Source organism: Chamaea fasciata, unplaced genomic scaffold, assembly GCF_029207755.1.
Source record: "Chamaea fasciata isolate MVZ Bird 193981 ecotype frontalis unplaced genomic scaffold, bChaFas1.0.hap1 SCAF_1, whole genome shotgun sequence".
Classification (NCBI taxonomy): Eukaryota; Metazoa; Chordata; class Aves; order Passeriformes; family Sylviidae; genus Chamaea; species Chamaea fasciata.
Window position 1 is genome coordinate 46804464 of NW_027094086.1, and position 26309 is coordinate 46830772.

The 26309-nt window shown below is 40.0% G+C and overlaps 1 protein-coding gene across 12 annotated transcripts in view; it reads left to right on the forward strand.

Moving 5' to 3' along the window:
* The window catches only part of ZNF521 (zinc finger protein 521), a 231397-nt gene that overhangs the window by 202379 nt on the left and 2709 nt on the right, over positions 1-26309 (forward strand). For all 12 annotated transcript variants that reach the window (XM_066182344.1, XM_066182333.1, XM_066182376.1 and 9 more), the window contains one exon: positions 2615-2730. In XM_066182344.1, coding sequence (XP_066038441.1) covers positions 2615-2730 — 116 coding nt within the window. The remainder of the gene's footprint in view (positions 1-2614; positions 2731-26309) is intronic.

Sequence of the window (26309 nt, forward strand, 5' to 3'; positions counted from 1 at the left end):
CATGTGCTGGCTTTAGGTCAGTTTTAGGAGGGAACATTACATTTTGCTCATTAGTAATATTGATTAGAAATCGTTTAGAAAGCTGAGCTCCTTGGAAGGTCAGTCATCCATCTGTAAGATATGCATTTCAAGCTCTTCTGTCGGAAGTTTGAGTTTTTTATAATTACAGAAATGATAGTCTGTTACCTTCCGTGCTATCACGTTCATTACTTCTGTGTTTCAAACTTGCCATGGTTAAAACTGTCCATAAATTCATGCTTTAAAGCTACAGATGCTTCATCTAAACCAATAAAACTCAGAGCAGAATTTGGCCTCAGTTCCCAGGCATAGCCTGTGTAGCAGCATTCTCCTCTGATGGGGTAAGAAAGCCCACATGTGTGTGTTTGTTGGCTTGTGGTGAGAAGAAACACCCTTGTAATGTGCTTTAGAAAGCAAACCATGCCGTCTTGCCACAAGTCAAGTTGTGCTCTCCCCTGACACAAGTCCAAGTGTGGAATAATCCTCCCCAAGTTAGTGGTGTTATTCAGTAGTAAAACCCAAGTGAGAAAATAACTTGACCCAGTAGGGCTGAGCACTGCAGTGTTTGGGCCATAATGAAGAACAGAAAAATGCTGTTGTTGGAAATGAAAACACATTAAAAGGATGCCTACTGAGTTGTTGTGAGTTTTTTTAAGGACTTCTTAATGGAACATTTCATAAAATGATAACCTAAAACATGAGTGTTAATATGTAGCTTGCATTCCCAATTTTGCTTTATAAGATGAAAATCAAAGATAATCACAAACATGACAAAACACACTTTGGGTATTCACACATCAATGGCATGCTAATTCTGGAAGCCATTCAAGGTTTCTGTTTTCCATTAACAGAAGTGAAGGATTTTCATTGATAAGCAAATAGACCTTTTAATACCTTCATTTTACTTCTCTTTGTTTGGCAGCTCCACACCCAGTGAAACTTAAGCGAGTACTACCGAGGAAAATTAAATTTGAATTTTTCATCTTTCAGATACAGTGGCTGGTGATGATTATTACCTCACTGTGTTCAGGTTTCACACATTTCTGTGGGTTATAAAATTAAAAAATACATAGTTCCTCTTCAGTGCACAGCTTGTCTGAGCATGGGTAGTATCACCACAAATGATTTGTCTGTTAAGTGTTTGTGTTCAATAATTCTTTCTGTTAGGCATTTCTTCAAGTTTTTAGTTTTACTATGGATTCTACTATTTTTTTTCCTTGTTTTTGTTTGCACATTGTGGTGTGATCTTTTTGTAGTATAATGTCACGGATCTTCAGTTTCCAAGTTTGGGGTGTTGTAAATGCAACATAAAAACTTGCATATGTAAAGAATACCCACTGAGGGTTCTCCATGTGACCAAGACCCCTGATAGAACTAATCCTTCCATTTCTGAGCCAGTAGCCTTGTTAAATGTGTTAAAGAGTATGGAGATAAGTCGATTCCAATCTGTGCAAAATACTTCTTGCTTTTTGCTGATGGGGTAAATAGACAGTGAGCATTAATCACAAACAATGATGCTTTATTAGCAATATGCCATTAAATTACTTCAGCACATCTTGCTAGAATATTAAAAAGAAGTAAAAATCACCAATATAAGTTTTATATGGAAAATGGAATCTGATCTCTTTTTTTTTCCAGGGTAATGAGAAATGTGATTAAAATGTATGACTAAGAAAAACAATATTCTGATGTTTTTTGTTGCCTTGCAATTAGAATAATTTTAATGATTAGGAGTGGAGTCAAAGTCAAATGCCAGCATCTTTAATAAATCCTTTCTCTGCCTATACAGATTAATATTGTAGATGCAAACTTTTTTAGGTCACAGTGCACCAGGCATCCATCAGAAGTCAGTGCTGCCAACCCAAACACTGCCTCTGGCATATACAATTTAATTATTAATAGTATGTCTCCTAGGTAAACTGTTACACAGTCTTAGGGCCTTGTTTTGTAGTCATTAAAATTGAACATGTTTATATTATTGAAACCCTTGCATTCAGTGTGTAGGCAGAGTTGATCTTAAAGTATCCAAAGAGAATTTACCTGCAGTTCTGTTTCGCATTTATAGACATTGCCCCAGTATAGCTGTGGGATATAATTTTTAGCATTAACACATTTAAATACAGAGCTGTTTGTTAGCTTTAACTTTAGGCACACAGAGTAAACAGGACTTTGGCATCTGTGCTTTTCAAACCTGTTGGTTGCTAGGAAATAAGTTTTGTGTGTGTTCAATCAAAGTGCAGTAAGCATGAAGAAATAATTCTGAACAGGAAATGGCATTTTCAGATACTTTATACTTGAAATCTTCATCGCTTGTCCTGACAGGGTCTTTTTTTTTTTTCCTCTTGGTCAGTTGTTGGGGTTTTTTTCCTTACACCAGGGATCTGTTTCAATTCATTTGTCTTAGAAGAAGCATCACACTTTGTAGATAAATTACATTCATTGATACACATTATAGCAACAGTGTAAGGTGAAATCCAAATGCACTTGCCTAATTTTAGGTCCTGGAACTGCTCAATGATATTGCAAGATGGTTTAAAAAAACTCTTCACTTATGATATGAAATAATGAAAAGCTTGTTCTCTGTCTCATATTTCAGTGTTTGTCCAAGCAAACAAGTTGCAGCAGCATATTTTCTCGGCCCATGGACAAGAGGACAAGATATATGACTGTACACAGTGTCCACAGAAGTTCTTCTTCCAAACAGAGCTGCAGGTACCACACTTGTTACCTGGGGGTTATTATAGCATTATGTATTTGATAGCTGAGTTCAAAGCTGTACTTGCCATGACCTCCTTTGATACTTGCTTATCATCAGGATGGAAATTAGAGAAGGTCAAGAGAAATTGCAGGTGATTCAACCCATGCTGTTTCAAAAAAGCACTGGCAGAAAGCCACCTGGTACAGAGCTGAATTTCAAGATTCTTGCACTGTAGGTTGTTGCAGCTCAAGGTATTCTCTAGGAGAGAGAAATAAGCATCTTGTTTTTCTGCTTGATGGCCATAAAATGTTTAGTAAACCAGTGAAATGGAAAATAGATGTATTCTTTTGTCTTTAAATGTGAAAAGCTATGCACTGAAGTAGGAGTGTAGTGATGGCAGAGAGGAGAAATAGACAGAATTTCTCCTTTGACTTGATGGGGAATAAAAACAGGGTCAAGTTAATGTATTTTTGTGGGCCATTGTCCAATTTGTAATGATACTGTTTATTAATGGTAAACAAAATGATGGAGAGGGAGACAGACAGAGAGAGGGGAAGGAAGGAAGGAGGGAAGGAGGGAAGGAGGGAAGGAGGGAAGGAGGGAAGGAGGGAAGGAGGGAAGGAGGGAAGGAGGGAAGGAGGGAAGGAAGGAAGGAAGGAAGGAAGGAAGGAAGGAAGGAAGGAAGGAAGGAAGGAAGGAAGGAAGGAAGGAAGGAAGGAAGGAAGGAAGGAAGGAAGGAAGGAAGGAAGGAAGGAAGTGCAGGTATGCAAAAGATAGTTATGAAAAGAAATAGGAACCCAGGTAAAAATTACTTTTAACAGTAGAATTAGGACTGTGTTTTAAAAAGCAGAATAGATAACTGAATTATGAAGATGCAAAGCACACAGAGTGTAATTATGATGTGTACAATCTCCTAAAAAGTCTATCCCACCTAAAATACCCTTTATTTCACAATACATGAGCTCCCAAGCAGCTCCTTTCATTTTTTCTTGTAATAAACAAACCACATGTTTTTCCACTCAAAATTTATTCCTGCCCAAGACTACGGAAAAGATTTTGCTCTTTCCAACTAAGCCTCACTCATCAAAACTTCAACATAGCTGAAGCATCTGGTTTTCTAGTGAAGGGCACAAAAGGGTGCTGGTACAGAGAGAAACTCTGCTCTGCATGGGCTAGGTGGCAGTGTGTTGGTAGTTCCATGCTGCAGAAGGCTCTTACTAGACCCCATCTCCACATCCTTAGTGACAGCCTGCCTCTGGCTTATCTACACTTGCAAAAAGGAAGAAGTATTCATTTACATATACACTTAATTCATTATGTTTGTTATTAATTAACTTGGATAGCCGTACCTCAGTGAAGAATGCATTATGTTTTAAAAAAATGCAGTGCCATCATGCCATTTGCATTTATTTGTTGGGATCCCTGTCTTTCTGCTCTTACCTCCGGTTACCTACCCAGGCTGGTGAAAGGGCAGCAAAGCACTCGGGCAGAGCTGTAGGTACTGAGCTTTGGGGTCTGCTTTTGCTGAAAATACATTGATCTCCAGCCCACTCTCTTTTAAAACCTATTCTAGGAAGCATTGCTTTGTTCAGGCTATCTACCACCTAAGGCAGTGGAATCTTTGGCAACTATCCTCCAGGTTATGCTTCCCTATGCTTTCACATTGCCGTGGTTTGTGTTGGGGCTTGCAGCATAGCTGTGTGTTTATTCTATCAAGAGCAGTTCCTTACTTTTTAAATAAAAAGTGCATCTAACATGCTTCTCTCATGCACAGGACATGCTCATCATGTCAGATTAGAAGGCAGGGTCAGCACTCTGTGGTTATAGGGAAGGCAGGGTGGAAACATGAGCGAAGTAGAGCAGGGCAGAGTGCAATAGCATAGAAATCCTATCCACATGTATGGTACAGCTGACAGTTTAAGGAAATTAATTCAAGCATACAGAAAAAAATATGCATTGTAATGGTGCTTAATTTGGTGTTTGGCCCAGTGTGATTCTTCACTTAGTGTTTTCTGGCTAAGAATAACCTATAGGAACATAAGAATCCACTCCTACTATGTTCATCTCACCTTCTCAATGCAAAAATCAAGTAGGGCTCCCTTTAGAAGTTTCCATTATTTCACTCCAGATACTCGCTAGGAATGCAAAACAGTCCCACCGGACCACATTCCGGTGAGAACAGAGAACAAATGACCAGTCCTGAAAATCAAACCTTCAGTGTATTGCTCAACCTTCAAGTTGAAATAATGAAATTTTACAGGAATTTGCTCTTTGTTTTAAGATCCTTTTGACACTTCCTTTGTGCTCTGTACCCTGCCTTTAAAGACCTTTGTGCTCCATAGCTACAGAACCAGCTTTAAACTTCTTTAGGTACTACCTGCATATGGAAGAAGGAAATGGAAATCTTCTGTAACAGAAGTTTATGCTTTAAGAGTGTTTCAAGTTGTGAATTTTTGTACTTACATGTTTAAAAAGCTATATTGTGTATTTATACTTCTGAAATGGAGTTGAAAATGTGTGTCCCTAAAAATGTTTATTTTTTACACTAGGAAGCTTTTAATAAGACAAGTTTAACACAATAAGGGCTTTTCTGAAATAGGCTTGTGCAGTCTCCAAGTATCAGATAAGGAAGCAGAAAGGTAGATGCATTTATAGGGTGCCTAGATATCCCCCAAAAGATAAAAATCTTCTAACTGAACACCTGGACCATTCAGTTCTCTGTAGAGGGTGCATATAACTAAAACTGTTCTCCATCCATTATCTGTAATACTGAATTTTTAATCGATAAGGAAGTAAAGAAACTTATGACTAGCTTATTATTGAATTTTCATTAAATTATAATAAAGGAATTTGTACCAATTTAGACTTTTTTTCCTGCCCACATGCTGTTTCCAGTGCTTGCTCCTTTTTGCCTTAGTCTTATTGGACATAGGCTTAGATGTTTGCTCTGGTGTTTTTGCTTCTCTTGTCTCTGATGAGGAGTAACCATTTCTTTCCTATTTCCAGTGCTAGTATTAATTTCACAGAATCAGAATGGTTTGGGTTGGAAGGGACATTAAAGATTATCTGGTTCCAACCCCCTGCCATGGGCAGGGACAGCTTCCACAAGACCAGGTTGCTCAAAGCCCTGTCCAACCTGATCTTGAACACTTCCAGGGACATAACATATTGTGGTGTTTGTGGGGAGGAATGAGGTACCCTTGTGGGGTGTTACCCAGAGTGAATGAATGAATTTGCGTTAGTTTTGTGCAGATGTTGCTGGGTCAGAGAGGTACTGATATCCAGTAGAACTGGTGAATAATTGTATATCTTATCAGTGATGATAGTTTTCAATATGATGCTAGCCAAGATTGCATGATCTCAGCACCATTTTGCCCAGTACAAAAATTATATCTCTTTTTGGTGAATTAGGGCATTTCCTTAACTTCTTGTGACTAATAATTAGTTGCCCCTGGGGTAGTTAAGTGTCCCCACTTTAGAAACATGAAAACTAGGGCAAGAAATAATTGGATCAGCAGTTGCTTCTCATCCTGTTCAAAAGGGACCTGGCCTCAGTGATTCACGCCCTTGCTGCTTCCCATCTGGACTCCATCAGCACAGAATACCTGGGCATGAAGCCATCAGCCTGTAGGACGTTCCAGCTAATACAGAGAGCTGCAGCACTGGCCCTCAGTAGCAAAGGAGACCAGGAGCATATTCAATCAGCTCTCTTGCTGTCTATACTGCCTTCCTACACGTTTGTCCAGTTGTGCTCTAAGACTCAGTCCTTTATTTTCTTGGTGGACTGGGTCAAGGACATCTCAGAGGCAACCTTGGAAGTTCTTCCCATTTGGAAACAATGTGGTAGTTGACAAAGTTCTGCTGTGTGAGCATTTCTATCAAAGAGCTGAAAATTTTTGCTCAGGAGCTAGAAGTTCCTCACAGACTGGCCTCTGAGAGCATGGAACAAACTTCCACAGCAGTTAAGTATTATGACAGATGTCCTCAACTCATGCTTTTAAGAGCAGGATGCACCTACGTGTACCAAAGGCTCCCTTCCCTCATACAAACGTATACCTGTATGTAGATTTCTAAACCTACCCCAAAATCCCAACCCGCAGCAACGCAGCCCTACCAAAACAAAATACACAGGTCCTTCCCCAGGGAAAGGATGAAAGAAAGAATGAAGCACTCATAGCAGATGTTACTCACGTCGCTTCAAACAGCAGAACATTCTTAGCTCCCAGTACAAGCTGCTGAAACAAAGCAGAACAGAGGCAGTATAGGAGAGTATGTGGAAGTTTTATGTAGCTTAATGTGAGTCCTCCTCTGGATTTCCAGTTTTACAATTTTCTTGTTCCAATTCCACTGTTGAAACTAATCTTCTAGGTTCTTCCTCACTTCTTTAAGGGTTAAACTTTCCAAAGATCTCAGCACTGAAAAATGCTCCCAAAAACTCAACATTTTAAAACAGCCTTTAAAATACCCTTGACCTGAGCTGGAGCAGAACTAAGCAAGCTCTAGGCTATTTCAAGAACTAAAGGCTTGACTGAGACCTTGAGTGGAGACAGTGGCAGAGCTGGGATTCAAACACTATGTTCTCTCATTTGGGGGTCAGCTTGAGAAAACTGCTAATTAACCTGGGCTGGGGTTGTCTCCTTGTGGCAGAGGCCTTCTGGGGCCAGCTGGGAAAGAGGTTGGTGTAGGAATAGCATAAGCCACAGCAGCAGTGGCACAGCTACCTCCATCTAGGATTGTTTTGCCAAGGCCCCCACAGTAGTTGAGTCTGTGTACCATGGAGGTCCCAACAGCAGGGGAGACCGTGAATAATTTATGCTCTTTACACAAAAACAGGCACAAAACTTTCAAACCTGCAGGATGTTTTCTTCACAAAGAAAAGGCCTCAAAACATTATTTAAGTGAAATTGGAGATCAGTTTTGGCATTTCTAGGTCCCCAAGCTCTTAGGGTGAAGAGTGGAACATAGATGCTGGCTTTCTAGGCCCCAAAGGCCAGGAGCCAGCAGGGAATAACTTTGTCAGCTCTTCTTAAAAAGAAGCCTACCTGGAATCCAATTAACAGTCAAAGCTTTAGGCCAGCATTTTCAAACTCAGTGGCCTATTTCTGAGAGGGTGCTGAGCACCTCCAGCTGCAGATAAGGCCAGGGCAAGATGCTGGTGCTGAGTACATCAGGAAATCAGGTCAAAAATGCCTGAAGTTAGGAGCCTTGATAAAAGCATAGGTGCTGAGGAGCCATAGCGTCGTTTAAAGTTTCAACAAAATACCTTTGATGCGTAAATACAGGCATCACATTCATTAATGTTGGCCCTAGTCCTTAGCAGGCAGTCAGGTTGCTTTTCTCAGAGCAGATACCTAGGAGTCAGAAGAGCTGGATTCATTTGTAAGGTCAGGTACTAACTTGCGCCACATAACCAAGAACACTCTCCATCTTGTGAGTGAGGATGATGATGATAATATGTGTTCCAGAGATTGTAATTGATGTTTGTGTTTTAGGGGACTACACTGAACTGCATGCATTGCAAGTTTGCTTTTATTCCTGAGCCCTTACTGTTTCAGATAGATGTGTGTGCACCAGTATGTGCATTGAGTATCTTTCCATGTCTTTCAAGATTTAAAAAATTCAGACTTGTGTTCCTGAGATTTGAGACATTTTCCCCCTAGAAGGCAGAATTATTTTCTTTGCAAATTTTCTCAAAAAGGCAATCAAGAGAAGCACGGTGGAGGCACTCATGCATTAGCTCTTTAAGAACTTACCTTCTAAGTGTTTCCCCTGCAAGTCTTTTGCTTCAATGTCAAACAAAGTTTAAATACAAAAAGAAATTCTTTGAATTCCCTTCCAGTGCCCCTTCCCTCCTGGGGATTGAGGGGTGTTATGGCCACATTAGGTTTTCATGCGGTAATTCTTTTCTAAATAAGAAATTTCCAGGTTTGGATCTTGTGAGTTCACCCGCCTTTGATTGGCCTATTCAAATGTAAGCACTCCCTATGGGTACTTCATTAGTTCATGAATATTTATAGCACATTGCAAAGCCCACCAAGCCCAAAGTGCCAGAATTTTTCAGGGACCACTTTGATTTCACTAAATAGTGCTTGTCAAAGATGAGCTTAGTATTAATGTGTCTTATTTGTCTCCACATACTTAATCTATGAGTAAGTTTACATACCATACTGTGAATTTTTCTACACTTTTTCCTGGAAATAAGCAGGAAACAATGTGTTCACAACATCCCTTATACATTCCCTGTGAGAACACTCCTTAAATTTCTGGAGCAATTCAATGACAATTATGGGTTGTTTTTTTCAGATGTTTGAGTAATATTATTGGTGAAAACACAGAATTAATAGACAAAGACAGTACAGCACTTAAGTAATGGATATTACATTTAAATACACATTTTAATCTTGAAAAGAAATTCAGACTGAAGAAACAATATAATGGTAAAGAACTGAAAAGTAAATATATTGTCATGAGTGACATTCATGAAGTACCTATTCAAAAATAAGCAAAAATTTATATACCTTCTCTTTGATAGAGAGGGATAGAATCATACCCAAAATCATGTGTGTTTGCATATATGTTCCTATTTTGCCTATTTCTTCCTGTTTATATGCTTGTATGGCAGGATTCTTTTTGTATAATATAAGTACCTGTTTAAAAAAAAACCCCATGCATCTCTTCTCCAAATTGACTCATATGGTCTATATTAAATAGATTCTGTAGAATCAGATAATGTAGTACAGTTTGCAATCCTTATGTCTGCAAATCCTTATGACATGCAAAAATGTTAAATGAAATTCATGGTTTCCAGTCTGAAAGCAGCAAATGTTGTCTCTGAAATGTATCTGTGATGTTACATGTCAACATTAAAATCATAATTTCTGAGGGTTTTTTTGCAAATGGAACAGTGAGGTGTGTGAGATTTCAGCCTAAAGAAGCAAATCAAAAGTTGCTGCAGAAAGAAGAAGGCACAGAAAGGCAGAAGAAGGAGGGAACAAAAAGCAGAGGAATAGAAGAGAAGCAGAAAGGAGATTATGGGACAAAGAAACAAGATAGAAATAATAGTGCTTGGAAAGGCAAACATTTTTTCTTCTGAGTGATGCTGGTAATAATGATAAGGCTAATGTAAAAATTAATCTTGGTAGTAATAAGGGGAAGTTCAGTTGTTGCATAAAGGCCAATTTCTACCCTCAGTCCCTCTAGAAACCTCAGCTAACATCAGAGAGTCCTGTCATAGACTGAGGGCAGGGAAAGCAGTAAATGTATTCCCTGACCCACAGATAATCATTAGAAATGGAATTCTGCCCTTTGCAGAAAATGAGGTTTTATCATCTGTGCCCTGAATGTTTCAGCCTACACCTTGCCATTAGTCAGATCAGTTGGCACATACACCTGGAGTAAGCAGAAGAAATAAGCACTCTGTTTGCATATGAATAATTTCCCTGGTAGATCAGTTCAGTTCTCTTAATTGTCCATCCATTAATTTCTTGCTAATGTAGTTGATATCGATGACTGATTTTCTGCGCTAAACAGGAAGCGCCACTTCTTCATTCTAGGACACATTCCTTCCTACAACTGCCCTGCTGTTAGCTACCAGTAGCTGCCATTATATTATCTTTCATCTGGCCCAGAGCTGACAACAGATGGCCATCTCCGGGACTGCCATCAGTGTGACTTTATGAAGCATCCAGCTATGGTGTATTGAGGAGCTTCATGGCCAGTTCTGCAAATCTGATTTCCCTTCCCCCTACCCCGCTGCTGGCCCCCCTCGCTCCATCTCCATGAATAAGCTCCTTATTCCTGGCTCCACTCTCCACTGGTCCTGTCATTTCCCAAAGAGTGGTGGCACACGGTTATCACTGGAAGTTTGCAGCTCGAGGTCTGCCCCCTCTTCTCTCCACAGCACTGGCACCAAGTGGTTGTTGCACCCAGCATCCTCACTCCTCCATGTTTTCAGGGTACCAAGGCACAGGTACAGGGGTTTGGTAGCAGCTAAACTGCTGCTTCTTAAGATCTGTAGTTCAAACCCTACCTTCTTCCACCGCAGGGCACCTCCTCAAACTTCAGGGATTTTTTTTTTTAAATTAAGTTCCACAAGACATGCTGCCAAACCAGCATTGAGTATATTAAGTGTGTAAGAAGCTAAAATATTGATCAGAGACCTAAAGTGGAGAAAAGTGTAAAATTCACAAGCATCCTGATTCCACTGACATGTTAGATCACTTGGAAAAGCTCTTTCAAGTGTGTGGCTGCTGTGCATTTTGGAGAAAGATATATTGTTTGCTCTTGACAGAGTTTTCTAAAGCAAGGTACCTCCAGAGCCAACCCGTATTTTACAGCAAATTCACATTTGTGTCCTTTATTGTGATATTTGCAGCGAATCTACAGCTAGTGAGAGTCTCTACCCTCCAGCTATAAAGGAGTAAGGCTCCATTGTCGGAGAGAGAGCAGCCGTCTGTAAAAGGCTGAGATGTGGTAAGCAAGATGAATACTGCTTAAAAGCAATGCTTGCCATGCTGTCATTTAGAACAGGAACACTGAGGATTTAAACGAAAGTGAAAGGCATGGTAAATGAATACTTTAGAGCTGGTCAAATTTTCAGCTGCCAGAAAGAGCAAGTTTTCTCCATTGATAGGTTCATTGAGTAGGAGGAAAGTTGGGAGGGGATGAATTCCCCTAGGGATGAGGTGCACATAGTTTGGGAAAACAAGGTGTGGTCAGTGATTCATAAAGAGACACTCCAGTAAACATCAAACTTGGCTGAAAAGTGGTGCTTTTTTTTTTTCTTCTTTTTTTTGGCCTTTTGCTTTTTTTTTTTTTTTTTTTTTTTTTCCCTTTACTTTGTTTGCCTTTAATTTTTTTTTAGCTCTCGGGGGCAAGGTGAGAGCATCATTGGGCCACTCCATTCTAAACATGAGTGAAAAAGACTCTGGTGGAGAGTGGCTGCACAACTAGAAGTGTATGTTGCAAAAAAATGTGTATATCCCCCAGCCAGAAGGAACAGCTTTTAGGTTTAGCATTTCTACCTGTTATTTGAGTCGGTTTCACCATGCTTTGATCAAACCAAGGCATAAACATTTTGGATGGGAAAAGAGTGGAATTTTGCAGGATCTTATGATTTTTTTTTTTTAAAGTTGATCTTCCTTTGTGTTCAAAGCTGAAATTGAGTGTCCTCCACCCTGTTAACAAAGGAAGGGAGAAAGAGATGATTCAGTTCTCATGAACCAATACTGCTGAGTTACACACATTTCTATGTGCAGCTTTAGTTGTTTTTCTGTGTTGTTACAGTCTCATTTTGCAGGAGAATCGCTAGGCACAGTCACGGATCATGGGTGTGTAAGTTTGCTCGGGGATACGCTGTGTCAGTGAATACTCTGCCTCCCCCCATACTTCCTCTGTGTGGACATGTGTTGTGTAAGATAAAGATCCTGTGATATTATTAAATATTAGTGGTGCATTTTGCTTGGCTTTGCATTTGTAAAGGTGAAAGGTGATTGTGCAGGAAAATGGAACAGTATATTTGCTGTGAGACAGGCACTAAGAACTCACTCCCATGCTCAGTTATAATTCATGACTGTACTGGTGGGAAGCCCTTATCCCTCTGTGGAGTTAATGCATCTCTACTGTAACCTGCTGAGAGCACCCTGTGTCCCCTCCCACCATCTGTGCATTCACTTTCGTGCTTTCTCTCTCCCCCTCTACTGTGAGATCTCTTGGTGTTAAAACTGTCACACTACTAGTGCTTGGTAAAGGTGGCTTTATGTCTATTAATGCTGAATTGTCGTTGAAGGGTGAGGAGGCAGGTAAAGGATATGTTACCATTTGTTTTAATCTCTTGTTAGAAATTTCTGGGGAGGAAACAGACAGAAAAGTAGATTTGTTGTTTCAAACAGCAAACAGCTTTGAACAGAGAAATTGTCACAGCTCAGGGTAAGAGCTGTTGATGGCAAATGCATCTTCCTTCCCAATCTAGGCATATTTTACGGTTTCTTAGTACAGTGGATCTCTGTCTCTGCATGTCAAGATCTGAACCAACGGCATTGTAAATTGCATAATATTTATTTACCCATCAACTGAATTTTATTTTCTCCAAGTTGATCTAGTCTTTTAGCTGAAAGGCTCTCTTGTAGGCTGCAAGTTGCTTCTTTGCTATCTGAGACTTGAAATTCATGTGACCAAGTGCTATAAGCTAGCTCAGTCTTAACTAAACAGGTAGTGTATGAAGATTTTTTATTATTATTATTGCTGTAAGGCACTGTCAGAAGACTGGTGAGGCTGTCTAGCTTCGAAAGAATTGCAGTCAGCTCACAGAGATTTAGATGATGCTTTATCAACCTGGCACTTTACCACAACATTAAACTCAGAATATGGTTAAAAGACCATGTACTTGACTGTCATGGCAATATTAATTTGCAGTGTTTCACTGGATGTAATCTCATGTAGTCTGTTGTTTGTATTCCTTTAAAACTTATAAATCAAATCCAGACCTGGAATACCAGTGTATGAACTTAACAGATGTGCTGCCATAAGGGACCTGCTAGGTTATAAACTGCAGAAATGATCTTTTTCTATTTCAGATTTCTAGCTTATTCCAGGGAGATTTAGTAACCACAGAAGTGAGGTGGAAGGTCACGTGCTAGGACGGTAGCACCCACCCAGCACTTGATATTGGGTGTAATTGTCAGGAAATCCACCTCTAATAATTTTATTATTCAGTTGTAGCATCCACTAAAGCTCCTGAGCAAAAGTAGGGCAAGAGTGACTTCAGTAGCTCTGTGTCCAGGTTTTCTTAGGTGAAAGATCACTTTGAGATGACACAGCTGAGTAGTCAGGCTGAAATCCTAGTTGGTACTTTATTAATTTTGCACCAAGATAAATCTTGAAATTCTGACAAACTCCATGACAGGTGAAATTCCTTCTTGCAGAATCTGCTCAGCAAGAGGCTGCTCATTTCGTTCTGTTCAGAGGCAGGCAACAGGAGGGCAGCTTTATAATCAGCCCTCAAAGGAGCCCTGGCCGCCCCAGAGCCTTGGACTGATTGAATAACTCCTGGGCCTCTTCCCCTAGGCCTCCATCAGCAGGGGTCCTGTGGAAAGCAATCTCCCGCAGACTGGCACTGAAGTGAGCTTTAAACTACTATTTTCTGCTCTCCAGAGGAGCCTGGAGTACTAAAAGATAGATGGACTGCAGATATTTTATGAGAAACTGTCAGAAGAAGAGCAGAGTAAATGTTTTTTTCCCTCCTTCGAGTCACACGCTGCATCACTGTAGAATTTTTCCCAGAATCTTTTACACTGAAAGTTTGAAATTAATTGGTTGCTAACCTTAATTTTCCCCCTCCCTCTTATTTTTCTTTTTTTCCCCTTCCCTCTTTTTCTTCTTCTCTTTTTTTTCCCCCTTAAATATTCACTCGGAGGCCCTTTGCTTAACCACAGTTGCAGAAAATCAGTACCATTTGCACTGAAATATTTATAATGACAGAATGAAAAATTGGATTCATTTTCTGGCCTGTAGCCGAACAGTCTGCAACTTTGCACAGCATTGTTTAGCATCTCTCATTCCTTCCTTTCATTGGGGTCCTTTTCAGTCACACTCACACACACACACACACACACACGCACATACACACACACACACTCACACGCGCGCACGCACATGCTGCCCGTGCTTCAGAGGAATGTTTAGCAAAACACAGAGCCATTTTTAATCTCAGCCTTGAGAAAACAACTTGTCTCTAACCTTGCCACCATTTGGGGGGGAAGCAAAGGGGGAAGTCCACGGGAAGCGTGTAGAATTCCTCTTACAGGAGAGATTATGGAGGGTGACACACAGTAATCTGTCCTCCACACTGAAGCAGTGTATGGCTGGAATTCTACAAGTTGCTTCGGTGTATTGCAGGTTGGGCAGGATGGACTCAGCACCATGCTGGATAGCAGGATCTTTCCAGAAAACCCTGTTCTGCCACCAATTCCCTCCATGGCCTTGAGAAACTCATTTGCCCACAAAGGAAGAGGTTGTCAAAAGCTCCCTTTTATGCCTGAACAGAGACTGTAAAAATGCCCTGTGCTTCTTTGCACCTCCAGAAAACAGAAGATGCTGGAACTGTACATATTTACTTCCCTTGAAGCAATGGTGTGAAGGTGAAGTGGTTGATGTTTGCAAAGAGCTTTGAAAATGAAAGTGCAGATCCTCAGGCTCCAATTTGCATCCCCTGCCAGTATAAAAGGTACCTTAGTCAGACAGCCAAGGATTCCCTCAGTACGCAGCAAATCCTGTTTATTTTGCAAGCTGGTTCCGTATCACTCCCTTTTGGTCCTCACAGGCATGTCTCAGACTCCAATGAATTCCAGGGATTTTTAATTGGTATAACAATCCCATGGGGCTATTATGAGCTGGCATATGTTTGGGCAGTGTTAGGAATGCTTTAACATGCACTGAGGACTGTGGTAGCCCATGATTTGAATGTTTAGGCCTAACAGATTTACAATAGTATACAGTGAACATGTAGGAATTAATCTGAAAATTTAGCAGAGAATTGTAAGTCTCTACATATGTCAGACTCTTGTGCAGAAATTAATAGGGAAATATATCTCTGGAAAGAGCTCTTTCAAAAACCTTTAGAAATTACTCTCTGCTGAGTTTGTAGATTGTCTTGACAATGCATTTGTTTCTGGAAAAACAAGCCCTGTGGCCAAAATCTTAATGCCTAAAAAGAGGCTTCTTGAGACAATACTGTGGCCCCCAAGGAAGTGGGTTGGATGCAGAGGTGGATTCTGCAAGTTGCTGAGAATCTCCTGAAAATGCAGATGACAGAAATTGCCTGTCAAGGTCCAAAAATGTCATCTTGCTAACTTCACCCTTATTAAATTTATGACATAGCTCTATTGCTGACAGCAGGTGTCTGTGTGTAGTACTAAATTCTGATCTTTCAATTCCACATCACTCACAAAAGCACAAACCTTTTATTTCTTTGCTTTCTTCTGTAAAAGCTTCTTGTTGCTGGCTCCTCCTCAGTGCTCTTAGGAGCACATCCTGAGCAGGTGTGCCTAAGAGCAGTAGGGAAGGGGTGGAAATCTGCTGTAGGCACCAGTACAGCTCAGCTAACGTGGCACAGCATCCCGTGGCTTGTGAGCAACACATAGTTCCTCTCATTCAGAGTTTCTTACCAACTTGCAGATTTGTCTTTTTACCATGTTTCCCAAGATACCTTGGCAGGTCAGCCTGAAGTGATGAGCATTCTGACACAAACTGTATCGTGTCTTAGAAATTTTGCCTGCAGTTGTTTTACTTTCGTTTTGCTTTGATTTGCAAAGGAACTTTGTACAAAGTGATGTGGGTTTGGGATATAACAAAAAAAAAAAAATCCACTCCGCATGTATTACAGAGATTTCTGTAATTTCCTGCTTAGCCCTTATTATTGCTTTCTGATTTTCTTTTTTCTTCATGTATATAAGTGAAGAACAGTATAATTTTTTTAAATTTTTAACAGTTACTGAGAATTAAAACAAATAGAGATGAGAAAGAATATGAGCTTTAATTGCAAATACTAAATATGTTTTTAAACCAACAATTTGAAAGCAAATTGCCCTGACTATTTAATCACACTTTAAGGGAGGTCACAGACCCAGAGCAGGCTCTTTCAAATCCAGAAGTATTTCTTTGTTTGAGCTGGCCAGGACAAATATACAGGTAAGTAATATGGCTTAGGATGCTAAAAAGATTTGTGGGGACAATAGACTACAGACCACAGTGAAGAGACAGTACAGATGTAATGGAATGGTGCAGAATTGTTACTGAACATCAGGGACTGTAAGAGTAGCCCACAAACGAGTGTTTTATCTCACTGTTGAAGACAGTACCTTTCTAAGAAAGCTGTTTTCTCTGTGGGCCTGAACTGCTGCGTGGGTTTTTGTTTGGAGTGCCGGTATGTTTACTAAAGTTATTAGTTTATAAATTTTGCCATGGTAAAGTAACTGTGAGAGCTTTAAATTAGGATAAGTGCCACTTCTGTGTGGCAGGTTCCTTTGAGGGCTTATTAGAAAGCAGGCCTCCTGTTGCCTGCCCCTTTATGCATGGCACTATTGCTGTGGGTACTTGTTTATAGCTAACTTTTGAATTTATGTAAGTGTGCGCTGTGGTATGATGAATGGCCCTCCAATTGCAAAGGTTTTGCCTTTTTTTTTTTTTTCTGGGTTCAAGATAATACTTTACTTTAAAGGGTTATGTTTATTAGGCGGGTTTTATTTTGATGAATTAAAATTAACTTGGAGTAGCAAATTACATAATATCCTGAGGGTTATAGATTAGCCTCACCATAGCTACAGCACATCTTTTTGTAAAGGAATTAAAGTTCTCTGTTTCAGATACCTTGGCACTAGATGTAGACAGCAAATGAGTGTTGTCTCCAGTTATTTTCCTCGTAAATGTGATTCTTTTCACTCAATCCGATGATTGCCACACTAAAAACAGTCCTAATGGGAAACGAGGGGTGAAAGAAGCAGCTGCAGAAGGCTGGATCCCTTAGCAGGAGACAGCCAAGGAGACAGGAGTACCCGGCATTACAAGCCAAACCAGAGGTGAGGGGTGGGGGCATTTCTTCAACTGTCAGCACAGGGTCAAGGCAGGACCTAATGACACGTCTGACTTGCAACATGTCGCTGGCCAGCTGTCTGACAAGAAACAGAATGACCAACCTCAGAGAATGACATTTGGTGGGAGGATATGTCATCTTTCACAGGGAGGAAGGAAAAAGGCATAAAAGGATGCTTCTTTGTGTGCTACGTTCTTGTTTGGAGGGGGAGCATTAAATTGTAGGAATTGGACTTCGGTGCCTTCCCCATTTTTTAAGGTTTTGTAAACAAGAGAAAGTGAGAGTGAAATTCCTCCCATTTAGCTGTGGTCACATTTCACACTTCTTTTACACAAAAGCAATTGGGAAAAAAAACACACCAGAAAACAGAAGACAATAGAGAATTCAAACTGCATTTTACAACCAACAACCACAATGACAAACATGAAATTTTCTTGTCCTGGTACCACATGTTAGTAAATGCTCCAGATTTATTGATTTACAGTGTATGTTCTCACAAAATTTAGAGAATGACTTTGTTATAAAGAGCAAAATAGCATTCTGGTCTCTCTAAAAGTCACCTTTAAAACATGGAGTTTCTTGGACTTAAAAGGGAGAAACTCAGATGAGGTTGCTCTAAGAACAAAACAATTTAAACATAGGGTTCTTAACTGTCTAACTAATCACCAGCTATGAAGGGATAAAAATTGTCCTTAGTTTCTTTTCCAAGCAGTGGATTTGTAATTCACATACACACCAAGCCTGCCACATAAGCACTGTCCCAGTTCCTGCTCTTCCTTGTTTGAAGAGCTGTAGGAATAAGGCCTGTATGAAGTCCAAGATGGGCTGGCACAGTAACCGGTTGTGAAGGAAGTCAGAGCACAAAATCCATGGGGGCCTCTGCTTATCAGCTCGGAAATCCTTGGCTGTTACCATCAAATCTGCTCAATCTGGCTTTCCTTGCAAACTGTCTTGAAGGAAAAAGATGCACCAATGTGCAACAGAGTTTGGAGCTTTTAGAAGAAGAGGAGAGTTAGCAGAGCACCATAGCTTTTCCTTATCTATCCTACATAGTCTAAAATTGACATGCCATGGACAAGAGGACAAATTTCCATTTACATTCCTGATTTCAGAATCCAACATATGCTCCCCTCCATTTCTGCATTATCTTAACTGGGTGTATGTGTGTATGCTTGCTGGATGGATAGCTTCCAAATATGATTTTTAAAACTGGGTTTGTTCAGGGCTTGCTTTCACCTGAGCGAAAATGTTGTTAGTCACTGTGAGTTAATCTTGAGCTGTTCCACAACCTCCAGTGTGCCAGGTGCTGTTGTACAGGGCCCCACGCACCAGCTGGAAGTGTGTGGAGAATGCAGATTCCAAGCTGTCCCCATGTCACCTGGTAAGCACAATACCCAGTGTTATGTCAGGAAGGCAGGGAGGTGAACTCAGCGATCAATACAAGTGTGGGATGTGTCTGTCTGTATAATAGGAGTGAAGACAAGTTACAGCACTTTTCTTTCATGCTGTATCAAGAAACTTGTAATTTCACTTGTAATTTTGTTCAACGAGATTCTTCTACGTGCACCTGTGGAAAACTGGAAAGTATCATTGTTTTAAAGGTTGCCCTTTGCATATAAATCACAGCTCTGTGTGCTTCCCCATTTTAATTGGGTGACCTTTTGAATCCTATGGACAGGAGCTTGAATTCTGGACCTGAAGGTTGGCTGAAGATTTGAAATCAATTCATGTTTTAGCAATTACTCTGCTTAAAGCAGAGAACCCAAAATGGAAATTTGAGAAGAAGAATTCCCCTTGGAAAGTTCCTTTCTGCAAGTCATAGAAAACTTCATTGCAGACCAAATAGATATGCATAAAATTCAGATTCATTTGTCAGTTTAATCCTTGAAAAGGATCAGGATTCATTGAGTATGAGAGAAAGAGGAGGAGTAAGGAACATGTAATGTTTCCAACAGGACATTTCTGTGCAATTATCAGTTTAAGCTTCCATTATTTGTCACTAATTACTGCACTGAGCTGTTAAATATTTAGTAGTAGTTTGTTTAATTGGGTTTGACCTATAAAGGAATCTGTGTGTTGCATAGCTCCAGTTCCAGGAGCCACTTCCTCACTTACAGCTAGGCAAATTTGTATTCACATAAGATGATCACATACTGTCAGACAAAGGGATTTGTTTTTGTTGTTTAGGTTTGTTACCTCTCTGTCCCCCACAGATTTATTTGTCTTTAAGGTATCTGAAATCAGAGCACAAAGTAGAAATGCTGCCTGTAGATGTGAAAGGGGAGGTCGGTCAAACTTAAACTTGTTTACAGATATTGTAGTTTAGAAAGCACCAGCATGATAAATTAAACATAACAAAGAAAAAAATTAAAGCAGAGCAACAGCTAGCCCATGAACATGTGTCTTATAGAACACTGACTTAATCCCTGAATATCTTATTAGGCAGTATTGCCTATCAAGGCTTGGTGTCCCCTGTTACTCTGTTGTACAATAGCTGCAGACAAATCTGTATTTGTTCAACTTTGGATTCTGCTTGCTGTGTCTGACAGGGTGAAGAGACTTCTGGCTGTGGCCTCTGCAGAGGGTGTGCAATTATCGATCAGTGTACGAGCAATATTCACTTTGTTTTAAACCCTAAAGGCCCGGCTCTATTCTTGCTTATTCCTGTCTTGAAATTCCCTTGATTTCAGTGGAGATTTTCTTAATTTATACCAGGGTAACCATAACCATATTCTAAAGTAATAAGATTTTTGGTATATTTCTCAGAAGTGCCTCCTTCCGCCTTTTTTGTTTAAGCTTTTATTCCCACTTAATGAACAATTTTCTTATTGGAGAAGAATGCTTGTGTATTAATTTCAAACATTTGCAGTATCACAAAGGCCTTGTTTTTCTAGAGACAAGACTTAGACCTGGATCCTGATTATCAGTACAGCTCCTTTGCCATATAAAAGAACAGAGAGGTTTCCCAGTTTTGAAGAATTGTTGTGAACATGCCCTGACCATTGCCCTCTCTCCCCATCACTTTCTCCTTTATGGGGTAATGCACACACCTTCCCCGTGCAGCCAGGCACACCTGGCGTGAAATGGAAGACGTTGTTGTAAGTTTCCCTGCGTTTCAGTGAAGAGCAGACAGGGTGAGGCAGGCTCATGGGAGGCGATTGCCTGGCACCATAGGTTAAAACAGCCTTCAAGCTACTCTGATTTATGTCAGAGGCTTAGCTGGGAGCCCCCTGCCAATGCTCATAATGAGGAAGGTGCAAGGATGGTGAACAGGCATCAGTGTTCTCTTCTAGTGACAATGATGAAAGCCTTATTTGCTGTACCCAGGAATATATGTCATTCTTTTCCATACAACAAATCTGTGATATATGTACTCGCATATAGTAATGAATCCAAAAGGAATCATTGACATTTTACTAGTGACTTACTGGAAGTCTCTGAAGAAAAATAGGTATCAGGGGTTTTGGTTTGGTTTGGGTTTGGTTTGAATTTTCAGTTTGCATCTCTGAGAACATGCTTTTCAGTTTGAGATTTTTTTACTGGTAGTTTTTCTCTGGCCCAGCTGGAAATGCAGAGTGGAAAAACCAGAACACTGAGAGTTTTACATAAATATGATAAAGAATAAAATCTGATTAGCAGTCATGCTATTTCAGAAACATTAACATAATATCAAATCACATAGCTTAGGTGAATTAATTTATATGAATGACTGCAATTCAGTGTAGGCTTTCCTAAATTATCATTGTCAACAGTGGTCAGTCATGTCCTAAGATGACCACTTAATTGGCAAACATGTCTGAGAACAGACCTGATTCTCAAAGGCTGGTAAACATCAACTCACCACACATAAATGGTATTTATGGGAACACAGATTCTCATGGGATTTGGCCCCTTTCTTGTTGTGGAAATAGCTCTGGTTTAGTTCAGATCAATTTCCTTGGGAATCTGAAGTTTCAGAGACTGTATTTTGTTAGGTCTGTGCTGGTGAGCTAACTTGGCTGTATGAAACTCCATGCCTACTTTTAGTGTATTTATAAATTCATTGCTACTCCTCCTGCTCTGCCAGCTGCACTATGGTAGTGGAGCTGCTGGTGGCAGGGACACTTTGCCTGGATTTTTTCTGATCTCTCCAGAACTCCAAAGTCTCCATTCAGACTCCTACTTTTCACCCATGAAAAACTATTACACAAATCTCTTTCCTGGCTCCCTCATTCACTCAGCATAAGTGTGACCACTGAAATATGAATATATATTCATTCGTGTCAGAAGCATTGCAATTCGTGGGGTGAAACACATCAGAAACATTTGTTAGTTCCTGCATTTCAGATACAGTAATTCAAGTTAAATTCTTGTAGTTAGTGTTTTATAAAAGGAAGAGTGAGGTCTGGGAGGGGAAATAATCCCTCATTTTATAATCAGCTTCAACTCAAGTTACTCTTTTTTTTTTATCTCACATATGTGAAAAATATAGAAATGTTTACAATCTAAATGTCCATAGATGCTCTGTCAGTACAATTAAGGATTCTAGAATCATAGAATGAGCCTGGATATGACCCTAACTTTCAATTATTTCATTTGGTAGAGTACACTATAGAAGTCGTTACCCTTAGTACAGAAACCCAAATCCCACCTATACTATTTTTTTACCTATACAGTGACTGAGCCTTAGAAACCCACATAACTGAATATTCTCAATTGCTTGCAGCAGCAGTAGAGCCAGTGCCATAATGTGTTGGGGCATAGAAAGTAAGTTTTCTGCTTTCAGATGCTTCAAAATGGCCCAGATAATCTACTAAAACCAGCTCTTAACTATGCAGATTTGGTTTCATGTCTGATTTGGGGTTGGCTGAGCCTCTTCCTCTCCTGGGATGAACATCAGGAAAAAAAATACTAACCCTGAGGTCTGTGAAGCTGTGAAATAGTCTCCCAGGAGGAGCATTGGAAGCTCTAATTAAAATTGGACTGGGCAAAACACTTGAAATTACACTATAGGCAATAATCCAACACTGGCAAGATGGGTGGAGAAAACGCCCTAATGGGTCTTTTTTGTCTTTAAATTCTATGAATTCTTGTTCTTCTCTTTTATTATGCTATTTCACCTTTTTGTTTAATGGTGACATAGTGTCATCTAGAAAGTATTATAAGACACTATTGTGAGCTGAGTGAGATGATCTTAAATGTCAAAAGAAAATGCAACAGCTTTTCAGCAGGTTCACAGTGATCATATGGAGCTAGGAAAAGAGAGACTGACTGTAAGCGAGGGACATGAGTGCAGTGGTTTTGATCTGTAAGACAGTGGCAAATGCATTGCATGCCTACAATATGCATGTTTATCATTTTGACATTGAGTGTCATATTCTCTTCTTATGAAGAACAGCCACATTCCACCAAATCTAAGGCAGGTGTGGGAAAGTAATTTACTGTAACTGTGTTGGTCACTCAGATTGCTGGAGACATCTTCTATCCCAGTGTTTCACATATCCCCAAAGACCTGGACTAAATAATATGTTTTTACATCTTAATTTATAGTTTATATTTAATCTTAGTATTGTACAAATCTAAGTAACTCATCGATTCAATCCTTGAGTATAATCATATTACAGTTTACCAGGAAAGAATCCTTCAGCAGTATAAGGGGGTCTTGACAGGAAACTCTGTGCTGCGATATTGAAGCAGCACAAATCTGAAGAAACAGAAAAATAACCTTTTGTGTTACCTTTTTTATAGTTTAGTCTGAATAAGTTTTATTTACTTGGTTTTGGTGTTACCACTTAATACTCCTCTTCCCTCTTCCCTTGCCTTTCCACATGGTAATATATTCCAACAGTGTCCAATACAGAGCTTTCTGCATGAGAGGTCATGACAGCCAGGATAAGTAATAAAGCATTGGACCAAATTTCTGGAAACCATGTTGATTCTGTGCTAGGTTTTGCTAGGCAGGCCTTTCCACAAGCCTTTCTTTCTTCCCCTTTGGTTCTGGAAAATCCAACATCCTCATCTTAGCTGCAGACAGTTTGAAAAGTGTGGTACAGGATAAGAAGTTGGAATAAAAAAGAAGGGAAGAGAAGCAGAAAATCTTGATTAGAAAGTATAATTTAATAGAACGTGTATTGAACCAAATGTATTGATTAATGTGGTAGATATAGTACTTATATTGATTCAAACTAGAGATTTAGTACTAAAAGCTGTAAGCCAAAAAGCTGTTGCAGATTGCTACAAAAGTCAGTTTAATGCTGTCCTTGAGAATGCCTTCACAAAGAAATTCTTCTAATGTTTGAGGAGTAGGTAGAATGCGGTATATGTCAGTTTGATCCCGGAGGGTTTTATTTTGTACTCTAATAGCTGTTACGAGCCTACATTATATCCAAGGAGTAATTTTCCTTAGGGGTGCCCAGCTCGCTTTGTGTCAATATTCTAGCATTTTAAGTCACGTACAGTATATGCTTCTGGGAACAGTGCAGGAGCCAGCCAGACTCATAATGGTCTGCATTCATTAATAAAGGCAGAAGCTTCTGTCCCTCCATTGCCCACTACAGGGATGCCTCCCTGGTCTTCGGGGACCCGTACAGACACATTTAAAGAAAGCTTTATTTTGAGTGGGCAGGAGATGAAATGCAGGACTTGCAGGCATTTCCTAAGTCAGCTATATGCCCGAGCACAGGGGTGACCTTAATGGGTCAAAGAAGAATGCAGGTCAAAAGACTTATTATCCAGCCTGTTGGAAACCAATTGCTTTTGTTAAAAAAAAAAAGTAAATTGTAGCGCTTAAAGGTTGATAGTAATGCAGAGCTCTGTTTTACAACCTGGAGCTGGATTGCAGTGCAGTGGGGTGCATTTTTATTTTTTTGAATGCAAAAAAATACAAGATGGTCTGTAATGTACACAGATAAAGGATTCCAGATAAGTGATAACATGTAGGGTACCATAATTACTTAATCAGTGATGATTGATTACTCATGTTTGTGTTCTTGAACTAAGGAAAAAATAACATGCTGCTGTGGTACTGTTACCATCTGTTGAAATAATGCACCTACATTTCATCTTTATACTTCTTCCTGTGTACCCTCTTTGCACTGTTTGTCAGGTACAGCCATGTCTTGTTTCATCTGCTCATAAAACACAGAAGTCCCATTTAAATTGAATGCAACCGCAGTTCACATTAAGGATTCTAATATGGGCTACTGAGTCTGTGGCTATCTGTGGGTATTTTTTTCTTTGTTAATTTTGATGCTGTGGGCAGGAACTTTTTGCTAGCTATTACTTCTCATGTTCCCTCTGAAACACAAAGGCATGCACCAAACAACAAGTATTATCACCTCTTTTGTCTCTGACCTTTCTGTGAAAAAACCTTTTTGTATTTGTTTGCCAAGGAGATTCTTCCGCACTGTATTATCCTGAAATTCTTTGCATGTTTTCCAGTCCTTAACACTAACAACAGGGATATCTCAAAAGCATTTTCATCCAGAAAAGTGGTGGCATGTAATTTTATAGTAGGTCACATAACAGTTGGGATTCAGGATTCGGCTATCAAAAATAATTATCTCTAGGAATAGGGCAAATGCACTAAAAGAGTTTCTTTTGCTTGTGAAATATACTGATTTCAGGTTTTCCCAGGTAATTTACCTGCTTCCCAGATAACACTGAGACACAGAAATTGGGGATGTAGGAGTTTTCCTGGTTTGTGTCTACATGATAACAAATGCAGTGACACACACACCCCTCCTGCTTCGCTGTTCCTCCATTTTGTGCATGCAAAACTTGAATTTGTATTTACAAACTAGTGTCTCCTCGTGAGATCCCGGCTCTTGGAAATTAGAACACAGCTGTTGCTGAAGTCCGGGAAAGATTATATTGAGAAAAAAATATTTTCCCCGTTCCATGGTTAAGCAAGAAATTGACATTTTTGCTTTGTAGGGAGACTACCACATAATTAAACAGATGTGCTTATGCAGAATCAGATTTGGGGGAGGCAAAGAAGGGGAGCAAATGATGCCTCCTGTACTTCGCTAAATGACTTCTCTTTGGCAAGTGGAGGTACTAATTGCTCCAAACTCAGGCAAACTAGTGGAAGTTTCTGGAGAAGGCATGCTTCAGGGTTGTCTAAGTGTGTCTTTAGTGAAGGGCAGCACACTCTCCAAGCCACACAGGGGATCTCAAGTGCAGAACTGTGCTGTCCCATGGCCCTGCCGGTGGGAGCTCCAAATTCCGCTTTCCCCGCCTGCCTGATCTCCCACTGCCGGGGAGGCAGCAGCTCGCTGCACACGAGGCCAAGAGACTATCAGAGTTGAGATCTGCTGTGTGGATAATAGAGGAGAATTTTTGCCCTAAATTTTTAAACACAACACCCCTCATAAAAACAACAGCAGTTCATAACTGGGATTAATGTTTGCAATTTTCAGTCACTTAGACATGGGGTCTCCAATAGATGGCTTTTGGTAGAGTGGAATATGGCTCTCTGTGGGATTACAGAATTTTCCTCCTTTTCTTATCTCTCCTCTCCCATCCTTCGCCTGCTTGTCTTGTCAATGTTATGTTCCTGAAGCGCTTCCACTTTGTATTTTTTTGCAACTTAGCCAAATAGGTATTTCTCCCTAGTCTCTCACGTTTCGGAGCCTTAATTACTTTGGAAACTGTGTTTTGTTTTGGCTGTTTACAGCACATATTGTTGCCTTTTTAAGGCCTAAACTGTTTAAAGCATTTCCTTATGTTTCTGTCCTGCCCTGTCTCATTCTTCTCTGCAACGCTTCTTTGGTTTTTTTCTATTATTTCTTCATTATCTCCAGAGAATCTCATTTTGCACCAGGGCACAGAAGTCAGGGACACTGAGAGCTGGGGCAAGTCAGTCCTTACGCTGTGTTTTATTTTGTCTCCTTCATATCTGGGCATTTTTATTTTTTAATCAAAAATGTCATTGCTGCTGCAGTTACAGCTGCAATTTTAAAACACCTTTTGACTGTTTCATATGCAACTGTTCATCCAGCTTCATACTGATTATGCATTTTTCAC